This window comes from Taudactylus pleione, unplaced genomic scaffold (genome assembly GCF_031769625.1).
Source record: "Taudactylus pleione unplaced genomic scaffold, aTauple2 ptg000172l, whole genome shotgun sequence".
In the NCBI taxonomy this organism is placed as follows: domain Eukaryota; kingdom Metazoa; phylum Chordata; class Amphibia; order Anura; family Myobatrachidae; genus Taudactylus; species Taudactylus pleione.
Genome location: NW_028284574.1, coordinates 2,387,266 through 2,400,343, shown reverse-complemented (window position 1 = coordinate 2,400,343; position 13,078 = coordinate 2,387,266). Strand labels below are relative to the sequence as shown.

The window sequence follows — 13,078 nt, the reverse complement described above, 5'->3', positions numbered from 1 at the left end:
AATTGTCTGCTAAGCAATTGGTCCTTTGGCCCTGCCTGAAAAGGGGTACTGTAGGTGGCGATCTCTCTCCCTCTCAGTAAAGCTCTAATCAGATGTGTTCCATCTCTCATGCTCTTGTTTCACTCTCACAGGTACAGCTAAGCTAATCAGTGAGCTTGACACTTTAGCCTTCTCCTTGATTTAGCTTTTGTAAAGTGAGCTGGGGATGTAGTAAGCAATGTGGCATAATATGAATTTGGGAACTACTGTGGGGCATACATTGATCTAGGGCACTACTGTGGGGCATACATTGATCTAGGGCACTACTATGGGGCATAAATTTAGCTTTGGGGCATAAATTGATCAGTGGCACCACTATGGGGCATACATTGATCTATGGCATTACTATGGGGCATACATTGATCAAGGGCACTACGGGTTCGCGACTATAGATACAGACAGTAATTAGTTAGACAATGTGTAGAAAAACACCAGATGTTTGAATTTTTTCCCTGTCTAACTATTCACTGTCTGACACACTAAAGTTCGACATGTACAAAAGGTTGACTGGTACAAAAGGTCGACAGCGTCAAAAGTTCAATATGAAAATGGTCGACAATTTATTATTTTTTAAGATTAGGGTTAGGCACTTACTGGAGGGTTAGGGTTAAGCACTTACCCCCACGGTTAGGGTTAGGCACTTATCCAGACAGTTATGGTTATGCACCAGGAAGGAGGGTTAGGGTTAGGCACCAAGGGGAGGGGTAGGGTGAAAATTAGGGCTAAAAAAAAAAATTGTCGACCATTTACATGTCGAACTTTTGACTCTGTCAACCTTTGGTACATGTCAACCTTTTTACATGTCGAACTTTAGTGTGTCTGACTTTTGTCCCTGTCTAACTATTCACTGTCTAGCATCTGGTGTCTATCTAGACATTGTCTAACTAATTACTGTCTTTCTCTTACACCACACCCGGTACTACTATAATGTATAAATTGAACTAGGGCATAAAATGAACTAGGGCACTACTGAACTATTGGTAATGACATTAACTTAGCACTGTTATGTGACATAAGATTAACTAAGGAACTACTATGGGGCATAAAATGAACCAATGTAAATATAGTTGTCTCTCTTGAATCATTGGGGCAAGGGTCCCTTCATAATGTTGCTATGTGGCCCTTTAAGTTTTTGCTACAACCCAGCCTTAGGATTCTTATTAAGCAAGTCTAATCCTTTTGTGTTTTTGATGATTTCAACTTTGGTCATACAGGTATTTCTTTGCTTGAAAGGCTGATGACGCAGAATCCACTGTATGGAAAATCCAATGGGTCCTATAACTCCCAGTTTGTCACCAAATTATTGCAGAATTACAGGTTTGTGCCACGTGCTGTAGTTTCTACACTCTGGTGAAGGAAATGTTTGTGGTTCAGGGATAACCTCTGTTTTTATTTTGAATTGGCCGCAGGGCAATGAGAAGTAGCAGATGTATAGCTTCCGTCTCCCATCAGCCTTTTTGTAGCGGTACATACTGTATTGTGCAGACACAAAGCAAATCCGTGTTTTCATATGAAAGACCTGTTTCATAACAAAATTGCTAAGCACAGTCATTCAAAGGTAACTTTCAGTTTCACATACTGTAGCTGTAAGTATGTGCATCCTCCCATTCACACGTACTTCACACGCACTCCTAAAGCATGGGTTTAGGCGAAGTCCACATTATTCATGCATGTGTAAAGCGGCCCTAAATTATTTCCAGCTGGTTTACCAGCATGTAACAAAACACTGGTATTGATGGCTGTAGAGTATATCCTGCATGTGTTCTTGTTTTCAGTATTCTATCAACTGTTTGGCCACTTATGTATATACTTTATAATTACTTTAGGATCCTATTATACAAATGTTATTTTGTTCCTAAATAGGTCCCACCCTGACATTCTAACCACCCCAAATGAACTGTTCTATGATAATGAGCTCCAGTCCAAAGCAGATGACATGGTCACTCATGCCTACTGCAGCTGGGAAAGGCTTCCGAAAAAGGTAGGTGTTCTGGAAAATACAATATTTAAAAATTTGTCACTTGATCCAATGCAAATTACCTTACCATTTATTTTTATTCTCTGTACGCATTTAGGGGCATATGTATCAAAGCTTGATGTGAGATAAAATTGTGAAATATATATCGCCAACCAATCAGCTCCAAACTATCATTTCTTAAACACAGCCTGCAAAATGTAAGTTAGAAGCTGATTGGTTGGTGATATAGATCTCACAATTTTATCTCTCATCAAGCTTTGATACATATGCCCCTTAGTACTAGAAGAGTCTCCTTTTTAAAAAAAATCTAAATACTCTTTTGAGGGTTTTCTTTGTATCAATGTCACGTGAAATCGCCAGCACACAAATAAAAAAACAATATAATTATTAAAATACTAGCTGGGATACCCGGCATTGCCCTGGTTGAAGACTGGACCCTGCAGTACACCTGCAGTCTTAATTTGTTTACATTGTCCTCGCCTATAACCCCATTCCATTGATCCTGGAAAGGACCCCACTGTTTTCTAACATGCATGCATACAGTGGCATAACTACCATGGGTGCAAGGCAGGGGCGTATCTAAAATGGGTTCGGGGCACATGGGCCCTGGGTCCAGGGTGGCCCACACTGCACACCCTGCACCCATATTTTTATTACTCACCTCTCCGGAGTCTCACGTCTGCAGTATCAGCGCTCCACAAATCGCCTTGAAAATGGCTGCATGGGACATTTTCTCTGCTTTTTCTTCTTCAGGGTTCATAGGGGTCCACAGGGTTGACCTTGGGGTATAGGTTGGGAAACAAATCCGGGCACCACGCAGCTAAAGCTTTCAGCTCCCAGGATGCACTGGGTCCACTCTCCCTATAACCCCGTCCCCTAAGCTTATTTTAGTTTTATGAGTTTTTGACTTTTCAGAGCGACAGCGTCAGACTGTCCATAGGACGTCCAAGCTGCTGCTCCGTCACCCCGCCGGCGCCGAGTTGTCGGTATAGATCTGGGGATCTCGGCGGGTCCCCAGAGTCTGTGCTGGCTGGACTCTGCGGGCGCCCAGCACTGCTGCCGGATCCACAGGGAACAGGTAAGGTCGTGGGTCACCGCTTGCGGTGATCCGTGCATTTATGCAGTCGGATGCCTCCGGTCCCTGGGGACAGACCGGAGGCCCTGGCAGTGGCGGCGGGCCCATATCCCGCGTGTCCAGTAGACCACCAGGGACTTCAAGATCGGGAGCCGGCGTCCCGGGGATTAATAGTCGGCCAGGGGAGGCAGCCTTCCCTGTTGCAGCGGCTCCTTCCCTCAGGTCAGCGCGCCTTTCAAGCCTGTAGTCTGGCGTCCATGAGCTGCTTCCCCTGAGGTCTCCGGCAGCCATTTTATGTGGTGCAACACAGAACTCTAAGGATGTCAGTTGGTCCAGTCCCCCCCTGTGTACCTCACCATTTAGGTCAGTGTACACAGCGCTATAGCCTCCCCGGACACTGAATCTGGGCAGTTGAATGTAGTGCCCTTTTGCAGTATATTATATGTAATGTTTATGTATATATATTTCTGCATTGTATGTGACTTATGCTAGCGCTGACTGTCTGTGCTTTATTCTCTCACCTGTCAGTATATATCTATCCCTTTTCTTTACAATCTGCCCCAAACAGGTGTACCTAGGGTGGTTCTGAGACCTCACACACACTATATATATATATATATATATATATATATATATATATATATATATATATAATTTGTTACTTTCTACATCAGGATGCCTTGGGGTATTGGTGATGACGTCGGGCATCGGACACCACAGAGTTAAATTTTCATCCTCCCAGGATGCACTGGAGTCCCTCTCCTATACCCCACCCTCGAGCCAAGGCATCTCAGTTTCGGCTGTAATGGCCCCTAAAGTTTTCTACAAGCAACTGTGGCTGCGCAAATGAGCTGTACAACATGGACAGTCAGTACTGACGTCCATGCTGTCGCTCCTACACCCCACCGGACCAGAACGCCGGGGATGCTGGTAGGTATCTGGGGTCGCAGCTAGCGGTGATCCGGATTACCTGGACTGTGGCCAGATTCAAGGGGGAAGGTAAGCGGCAGGGTCCCCGCCGGTAACACAGTCCTGTAGGTCTCCAGGCAGGGGGCTCCCTGGGGACAGGCTGCGCGTGGAGCCAGGTATTAACCTGCGCTTCCACTAGACCACCAGGGACAGCGGGCCGCAGCATGTGCAGTACAGCGCGGCTTCTCAGGGGTCAATAGCATGCCAGTGGAGCGCACTTTCCCTTTCTAACAGCCGGCGCCTCCCTCGCTGCACAGTGTCTCTCCACAGCGGTCTGGCGGGCTGTGTTAGCACTCCTCCCCGGGCCTACCTCCTCTCTGCTCCTTGGTGGCCATTTTCTAATGAAGTGTGCAAACGTGATACAGGTGACATCGCGGTCTGGGCCCCCCGGCATACCTCTCCTCCAGAGTAAGGAGTAACAGAATACTGCACTGTTTCCTACCAGGCTCTGCGTCTGCTTAGTTGATCTCAGTGCTGATAGTGCAGGGATTTATTTCTGCATTGTATGTGACTTAATTCTAGCGCTGTCTGCCTGTACTTTCACTTCTGACTGTCAGTCATTTTACTATCCCTGTACTACTTCTGCAAAAGCCATTGCGGTGCGGTGTTGCAGGGTATTCATTGCCTCACAGTAAAAATATTGTCTGTGAGGGGAGTCACATAGACTCCGTTACACTCATCATGTCTGAGAGTGAACGTGAATTTCCTCTCCAGCTAAAGTGTACCGCATGTATTGTACCAATAGCGGAGGGTGAGGGGCACATTGAAGGTTTATGTCGGGCATGTTATATAATTTCACGCCCGATTTCTGTAACTGCGCCTGTACAGGAACCGCCCTGGGCTTGTTTTGCTAAGGCACTTACAACCCTTGTTGGCCAGCTGGCGACGCCCCCTGCATTTCCCCAAATGGGGTTATCGCAGCGGTCGGTAGGGTCATCACCCATGCAGGGGTTCCCTTGACAGCATAGAAAAAAAGATTTCCTCCAGCATACTGCAGAAATGTCAACAAGAAATACTTAAATTCTACATGATAATAGAGATTCAGAGGTATTAGTTACTTACATTTGCAAATATATGAATAAGCGTCAGGCCATCGTCAAGGCTCCTCTATACTGGTGTCCGTAACATTAAGGGGTTCATGCTCGAGAAGCAAGGTACCCCAAAACATTCCAGCCAAGGACCATCCCCAGGGCATCACACGAAAAGGGGAAAAAAGGTGATAGTGAGGTGTAAAGAATAGATGTGTAAAGAAAAATCAATAAGTCTAATGAAATGAGAGAGAAGTAAAATTACATGAATAATAAACAAACAATTACAAAAGTGATAAAAACATATCTATGTGAATTAAGTGGTGATGCCCTGAAAAAGGTCCAGCCAGAACAACTCCAGGGGTCCCACTCCCAAACGCTCACCCCAAAATAATTATTGCTACATAATAGTAGCACCCACTCTGGGTCATATAATTACAAATTAGTGTACTGCATAATAACAGCATATGTATAAGCTGAGAGCTGACTCACCTTTGAGGTACCCCAGAAACCTCCACATGGCACTATAATGACCAGCACATCCTCCCAATGCTGGCTCCCTTCATGCCTCTCAAGACTGCAAACAAAAGTATGGTTTTACAGGGGAAGTCATCATTGCGGCCTGCTAAGCAGCCTTTAATGTCTCAGACAGCTCATTATGATGAAGATGACATGACATCTGATGATCAGGATTTATTTGACCTTTCAGACCAGGAGTCCAAGTCTAAAATATGTATACCTGACTTATACGGGCAGTCCATGCAGCCAAATTTAAATATGCCTTCTTTAAGGATGATGCCACTGTATTCCCTATATCTGGTCAGTTAGTGAATCATTTAGAGGAGGTGTGGAAAAATCCAGGTAGGCGGTACCAGCCTCAAAAACGTTTGGCTTTTGCATACCCCTTTGCCGATAATTATTTTTACAAATGGGAAACCCCTCCACAGGTGGATTCTCATGTCACACGCCTAGTGAGGAGTGTTACATTGCCCATGCCCTCAATGTCCTCCTTAAAGGATGCTACGGATCGCAAGGTGGAAATGTGCCTGAAAACCATTTATTCCCTTGCGGGGCGGGGGGGCGTCCAGACCAGCAATTGCTGTGTGCTGGGTTGCCAGAGCCATGGAGCGTTGGGCTGATAGCTTGGAGATATCTCTAGACGCTGACTTGTTACCTGAGCAGGTGGAGTTGGTGGGTAACCTCAGAGACTCGGCTACGTACATTAATGAGGCAGCCTTAGATATAGGGCTCCAGAATCCCCTCAGCAGCAGTGGCTGCGCGCCGCACCCTCTGGTTGCGTTCTTGGAAAGCAGACGCAGATTCCAAAAAGGGATTGGAATGCTTGCCCTTTAATGGACAGGTCCTGTTTGGCCCTGATCTGGACAAAATTGTGGCGCCTCTGACAGCAGCTAAGTCGTCTGCGTGTCTGCCATCGACGACAGTCCCATCAGGGTCTGGTACTTCGTCCTTTAGGCCCTATAGTGCCCAGGGTAAGTTCAAAGTGCAGTCCTTTCCTAGACAGGCAGGGGCCAAGAAATCTGCCAAGCCATAGAAGCTGCCAAGTCGGACGATAAGCCCTCAGCCTGACGGGACGGGCCTCCCCTTGGGGGACTCCGAAGTGGGAGGCCGGCTTCTTCAGTTCGGCCAGTGCTGGTGTCTCCCAACCGTAGACACTTGGGTAAGAGAAGTGGTCTCTTAGGGGTACGCCCTCTCCTTCTGGTGGAGGCCTCACAGCCGTTTTTTCACCACGGGCCTTCAGTCAGACCAAGACAAGGCCTGGGAATTCCGGAAGGTGATCCACTCTATGCTCCAGTCTGGAGTTATAGTGCCGGTCCCGTTGTCCCAGAGAGGATCGGAGTATTACTCCAATCTTTTTCTGGTACAGAAACCCAATGGGTCTTACAGGCCCATCCTCAACCTCAAATCACTCAACAAATTCTTTAGGGTTCCTTGGTTCAGGATGGAGACCCTGCGTTCCATCATTTTGGCGATGGAGCCTGGGGATTTTATGGTGTCACTGGATATTCAGGATGCTTACCTGCATATTCCCATTGTCTCAGCACACCAGCGTTTCCTCAGGTTTGCAGTAGTAGACCAACACTTCCAATTTCAGGCACTGCCCATTTGGTCTGGCCACAGCGCCTCAAGTGGTTACCAAAGTCATGGCAGCCTATCTGCAGATGCAGGGGGTCCGCTTGTTGCCCTATCTGTACAACCTTCTGCTGTTGGCACGGTCTCCGGAGATCCTTCAGCGCCATCTGCATTTGACAGTTGCTGTGTTGCAGGCTCACGGCTGGCTGATAAACTGAATGAAGTCATCCCTGGTTCCATCACAAAGGATGCTCCATCTCGGAGCCCTGTTGGGCTCCCAACATCAGAGGATCTTTGTGACTGAGGAAAAGATCTCTGCATTACTGGCAAAAGTACGCAGTTGCCTGCAGAGTCGCAGGGTGTCTATTCACTTGGCGATGAGGTTACTGGGATCCATGGTGTCGATGTTCAACTTAGAGTTTGCCCAGTTTCACTCCAGACCTCTGCAGAAGTTGATCCTCTCCAGATGGAATGGGTTGCCCCACCGGCTAAAGACAGACAATGGTGCTGTCACCGGATGTACATCTGTCAGCCTGGTGGCTGCAGACTACTCACCTGAACAGGGGGTGCCCCTTTTGGATTGCGGACTGGGTCCTTCTGATGACGGATGCCAGTCTTCTAGTTTGGGGAGCAGTGTCGGGTCTGCACTTCTTCCACGGAAGGTGGACGCCAGCAGAATCTGTGCTTCCAATCAACATCTTGGAATTAAGGGCAGTATTCAAAGCTCTCCAAAAAACAAGACATGTCCTCCACGGAAAGCCCGTGCAGGTTCAGTCGGACAATGCCACCACGGTGACTTACATAAACCACCATGGAGGAACCCGCAGGCCTTGACAGAGGTGTCCTGCATTCTAGCGTGGGCGGAAGGCAATCTCCCGGCCATCTCGGCAGTGTTCATACCAGGAGTCCTCAACTGGGAAGCAGACTTTCTCAGCCGTCAAGACGTGCATCCAGGAGAGTGGTCTCTTCACCAGGAATGACCGGAATGTCACACATTCTGACATAGTCCAAGGGTCTCCTCCCGGCCATCTCTGGACCTGGATCATTTGTCTTTGACTGCGTCCCTACTGTGGTCCTAAGGCTTCTCTGGCTCTGTCATCCTCGGGATGTTTAGAGCGCGTAGGCCAGCTTTTGCCAGGAAATACCACCGAATGTGGCATACATAATTCTTATGGTATCGTACCTGTAGTTACGATCCTCAGGTGTTTAGGATTTCCAGAAGTTCTGGCATTCCTTCCAGCTGGCTTGGGTCTTGCCCTCCGCCTGGCCTTCCTAAAAGTGCTTGTCTCTGCACTGTCAGTATGGTTCGGATGTGGAATTGCTCCACTCTCTGGTATCCAGACCCTCCTTCAGGGTGTATTCTGTATTCTTCCTACCTTTATCCCCCCGGCCAGGCCCCAAATCCACACCTGCTGGCTGCTGATGGCACACGGGGAGGTGAGAGGCTGCTGGAGTGACACGGAGAGGTGCTGGGGGTGGTATAATGTGTAAGGGGCACTACTATTGTGTGGAATGTGTTATATAGGGCACTACTACTATGTGGCATTATCTGTAAGGGGCATTACTGTGTTGCATAATGTATAAGGGGCACTACTACTGCGTGGCATAATGTGCATAAGGGGTACTACTGTGTAGCATAACATGAATGTGCTCTGTGTTTTGGGGCAAATGTGAGCCTGTGTGTTTGCATGCAAACACACAGGCTCTGGATTTAATATGAACTTGCATGAGTCATCAAGTTTTCTCAGACTGAGGTTAAAAGGATACTTTTGTAGCTTTCTCACAGGTTTTTGTTAGACTGTCGTTTTCCACTGGAGCCAGCCCCGGAACCTGTGTAATTTAAGTGTCCCCTTTTTAGGGATTGTGTGACAGTTTGTGGCTCTAACGAAATTCAAACCTAGGCAAAAACTTAATTCTGGTCAAACTACACCACCATGCCAAAGCTAGGTCCAAAACTGTGGCTATGCAAAAAGAACAGAATGACAGACACACAATTTCTTACTTTTATATAGATATGTAAAACGCGCATAAAAAAACCATACAAACTAATCAGTCCTTCTCAGTCTATGGCCACAGAATCGTAGTTAGTAATTGATAATTGCACTCAGTTCGGTAGTATTGAAGCGATGACTTCCTGGTGGGTAAATTAATATGAAGTTAATAAAACTGTCTCATCCAATATGAAAGATAGCAAATGTAATGTACAAGTCCGTTGTATTTAACTTGCTCCCCAATAAAGTAATTAGTCTGTAACTCTTTGAGAGTTTTTGTAGTAGAGTACCTGCAAATAAGATAATGATCACTGTTCCTTAGTTCTACATAGTCTCCTCCCTAGACGGCAGTATGCCCGGCAGTGGGGAACATACGGCATAGCTCAAATCTTATTGCAAAAAATAAAACCTTGATTTGCACCCTTGCATTGTAGTATCATTTGCCATGTGTAAGTTTGCACCATCAGTTGTATTTGCTCATAACCCTGTATGATGATTTGTCTAGAAAATAATTGTAGTGTCATGATGCTAATCATTTAGACCAGTGGTTCTCAAATTTGGTCCACAGAACCCCAAACCAAACATGGTGTCCAGGTTACCCAACAGGTACACAGGTGTATTCATTACTCACTGACACATTTTAAAAGATCCACAGGTGGAGCTAATTATTTCACTTGAGTCTGTGAGGAGACTTGGAAAACATGCACAGGACCGAATTTGAAATTTAGTCTATAGATTGTTCTACCATATCTACCCATATCTTTAATTCATCTTTTTTGGAATTGTAGTTTATTCTATAGCTACAGATCCTACTAAAAACAGAAAACTAGTCTTTAATTAGTAATAAAGACAGCCATATTCAGTAGCAGAATTTGGTCCTATTAATATGCACTTGGGCATCTTGAATATAAAATTAAACTTTTAGGGGGGATATTAAAATTGCAGGTGATGCACTGCTGATGTGGAATTCAATCCCGGGATCCCAGCCAGTTAAGGGGGTTCTACAAAAAGTTTGCAATTTAACTGGCAAACCTAAAATAAAAGTACAACCAAAAGAGGCCTTGGTCATTTCAAGTTCAAGTCAATGAATATTGATGAAGGTCCACCCTTCCCTTCATAAAATACATAATTAGATGCAACTTTAGTGTGAATGACAACTTTAGACAGATTGGCGATCAACATTTCTTCTACATCACCGGGTTTAAGGCATTTATTGAATGCTAAAGGGTATGTTGATTTACCTTTCACTCCAACTGCCATACGAAATAGTTGTGAATTATTATGTCTTGAAAATCAAATGATCGTTATCCAGGATATAAGTAATTTCAACATGGGGAGGGGGATTTACTGTTGCATGTGACACTTGAAAATGATCTTGTTGCAATCGTCACAGATGGTCCAACTGTAATGGTGTGAGTAGGCAAACTTGTATCTGCTGAACACCAGTTATCCGTCTAGTGCACGGCCTTCACCTTGCAGTGTGTGATGATCTCAGCAAAACGGGCCCTACTGAACATTCACAAGCTACGTAACAGTGGCTGATCCGTCCTCTTGTGTAGATGACGTCAACGATGATGATGATCATCATGTAACTCTGCCTAATATAGATGGTGATGAGTCTGACACAGGCACAGCTGAAGCAGCAGCTGACATGGATTTAAATGTAGAGCCTGACCGTGCTTTCTCTGCAGCCGGGTATATAAAGGGGAAAACATCGAAGACTAATTAGCTATGACACCCTGCTTTTTCTTAGATCATACTTTACGCAAATGAAAAAAAAGACTCATTTATTTTTAGAATATAGCAGTTCGCATTAGCTCATCAGTCTAGTCAACGAACTTCCAATTTCCAGTGTAGAGGTTTGAGCTTTCTTACCATTTTTCTTTGTTTTTTTTACATATTTTTTTTCTTTTAATCCTGGAATTGTAGTCTGATCCCAAAATCTCTGGATTTGTAAAGAACGTCAGAACAGGAATCCCTAGCCATCAACATTTCCGTGATGTTCAGATGTGCATGTTTCCACTGTCCTTCTAGCGCTGTCTAGCAAAGGCAAGGGTAACAAGCAGGCTGCTGCTCCTATACTGGTCTCTTGCAGGTCCTGTTCTGCAGGATTAACCCAGGAGGATTTAATTCAAGATGGTTTATGTGCATCTTGTTATACTGCCCCAGGCCATCTAGCCCCTCCTGCCCCGCTCAGTAACCCCCCTGGGCTTCCCTTTCACAGGTGTTGGCAAAAATTGTGGACCATCTAGCACCTGTGGTAGCTCCCCCTATGGGATTGCCACAACAGGTACACCCACCGATACTAGTAACTCCTATGCCTCCTCCACGTGTAGACATGCTCTCTACCTCAGTGCAGAGTCTAGCGGCTACTTCTACAGCTTTTTAACAAATGTTGCAAAGGAAGAGGCCCTTAACCAGTAAAACTACTAAACTTGCTGTATTATCCACACAGTCCTCAGATTCTGAGGTATAGTCTGGGGAGGCAGAAGACAAAGACCTTTCTCTCACTTAGTCACCCTCAGGGGAGGAGGAGCTTCAGTCTAAATTGAATGTACTTGCGCTAGTGAGGGTTGTCAAATCAATTCTTCAAATAGAAGATGCAGAGCCCATTCCTAAGGCAAAAGAGCCACTCATTTAAGCGACAGAGTGGTTTTGTCGGAATTTCCTCAATCTGATCAGCTTTCTGAACTCATGAGCGAGGCATGGTATACGCCGAGTAAAATGTTCCAGCTGCCAAAATGCCTGTTTTATTTTTATCCTATTCCAGCAGCTGATTGCGCTAAATGGGAAGTTCCCCCAGCGGTGGATTCCCACATGACACATCTAGTTAAAAGCTCTACTTTACCGATTCCTACAGCATCCTCCTTAAAGGAGTCGATGGATAGAAGGGATTAAAGCTTGCCTCAAATCTGTGTATTCTCTTACAGGAGCTATTCCTCATCCAGTCATGGCTGCTGCCTGGGTGGCCAAAGCCATTGAGAGCTGGGCAGATGCTCTGGAGGGCATATTTTCCTCTGATGCTTCTCGGGAACAGCTGTTCTACATCTCGCACATCAGGGATGCAGCCTCCTATTTAGGAGAAGCGGCTTTGGATACTGGTCTCCTAGCTTCCAAGGCATCTGCTACTTCGGTGGTAGCCCACCCATATCATTTGGCTTCGTTCATGGAAGGCCAACAGACTTTAAGACTGCCTTGGAATCACTGTCATACACTGGGGAGATCCTGTTTGATTGTGGCTACCTTGGCAGCTTCTAAGACTGCTTTCCTGCCCTCAGTATCTACACAAAGGCCTCGATGTCATTCTTTAGGTCCTTTCGTCCCCAGGGAAAAGCTAAAGGTCAGTCCTTTCAACGGTGGTAGTCTTCCACAAAGGCCTCTTAAGCCCAGGACCAAGCAGGCCTGGGTTACTAGATGTCCAGCTGCCAAATTTGAGGACAAGCCTTCAGCCTGACTGGGATCCCAGGGTGGGAGGCCGACTTATTCAGTTCACCCAGTGCTGGCGTCAGACCACCACAGACGCCTGGGTACAAGAAGTGGTGTCTCACGGGTTCGCCCTCTCATTCCTGAGATGGCCCCCCCAGAATTTATTTTACACAGGCCCTCCATCAGACCCGAGCAAAGCCCTGCTCCTCTAGACGGCCATTCAGTCCTTGCTGCACTCGGGGGTGATAATTCTAGTCCTGTTGTCACAGCAAGAGACCGGTTGTTACTCTACCCTTTTTCATGGTTCAGAGGTCCAATGGGTCTTATCGGCCTATCCTCAATCTCAAGTCTCTGAATAAATTTATCAGAGTGTCCAGGTTTCGTATTGTAACCCTACGCTCTATTGTCCTACAGATGTGTCCACATCTGTCCTCTGTGTGCTACAAGTTGCACAACACATAATGCGGGAGCTCCGTGTGAT

The 13,078-nt window shown here is 46.2% G+C and overlaps 1 protein-coding gene across 2 annotated transcripts in view; it reads left to right on the top strand.

The window, feature by feature from the left end:
- MOV10 (Mov10 RNA helicase) overlaps nt 1-13,078 on the top strand; it is a 134,950-nt gene that overhangs the window by 95,852 nt on the left and 26,020 nt on the right. For both annotated transcript variants that reach the window (XM_088475412.1, XM_088475413.1), the window contains exons 15-16: nt 1,254-1,356; nt 1,903-2,020. In XM_088475412.1, the coding sequence (XP_088331538.1) occupies nt 1,254-1,356; nt 1,903-2,020 (221 nt within the window). The remainder of the gene's footprint in view (nt 1-1,253; nt 1,357-1,902; nt 2,021-13,078) is intronic.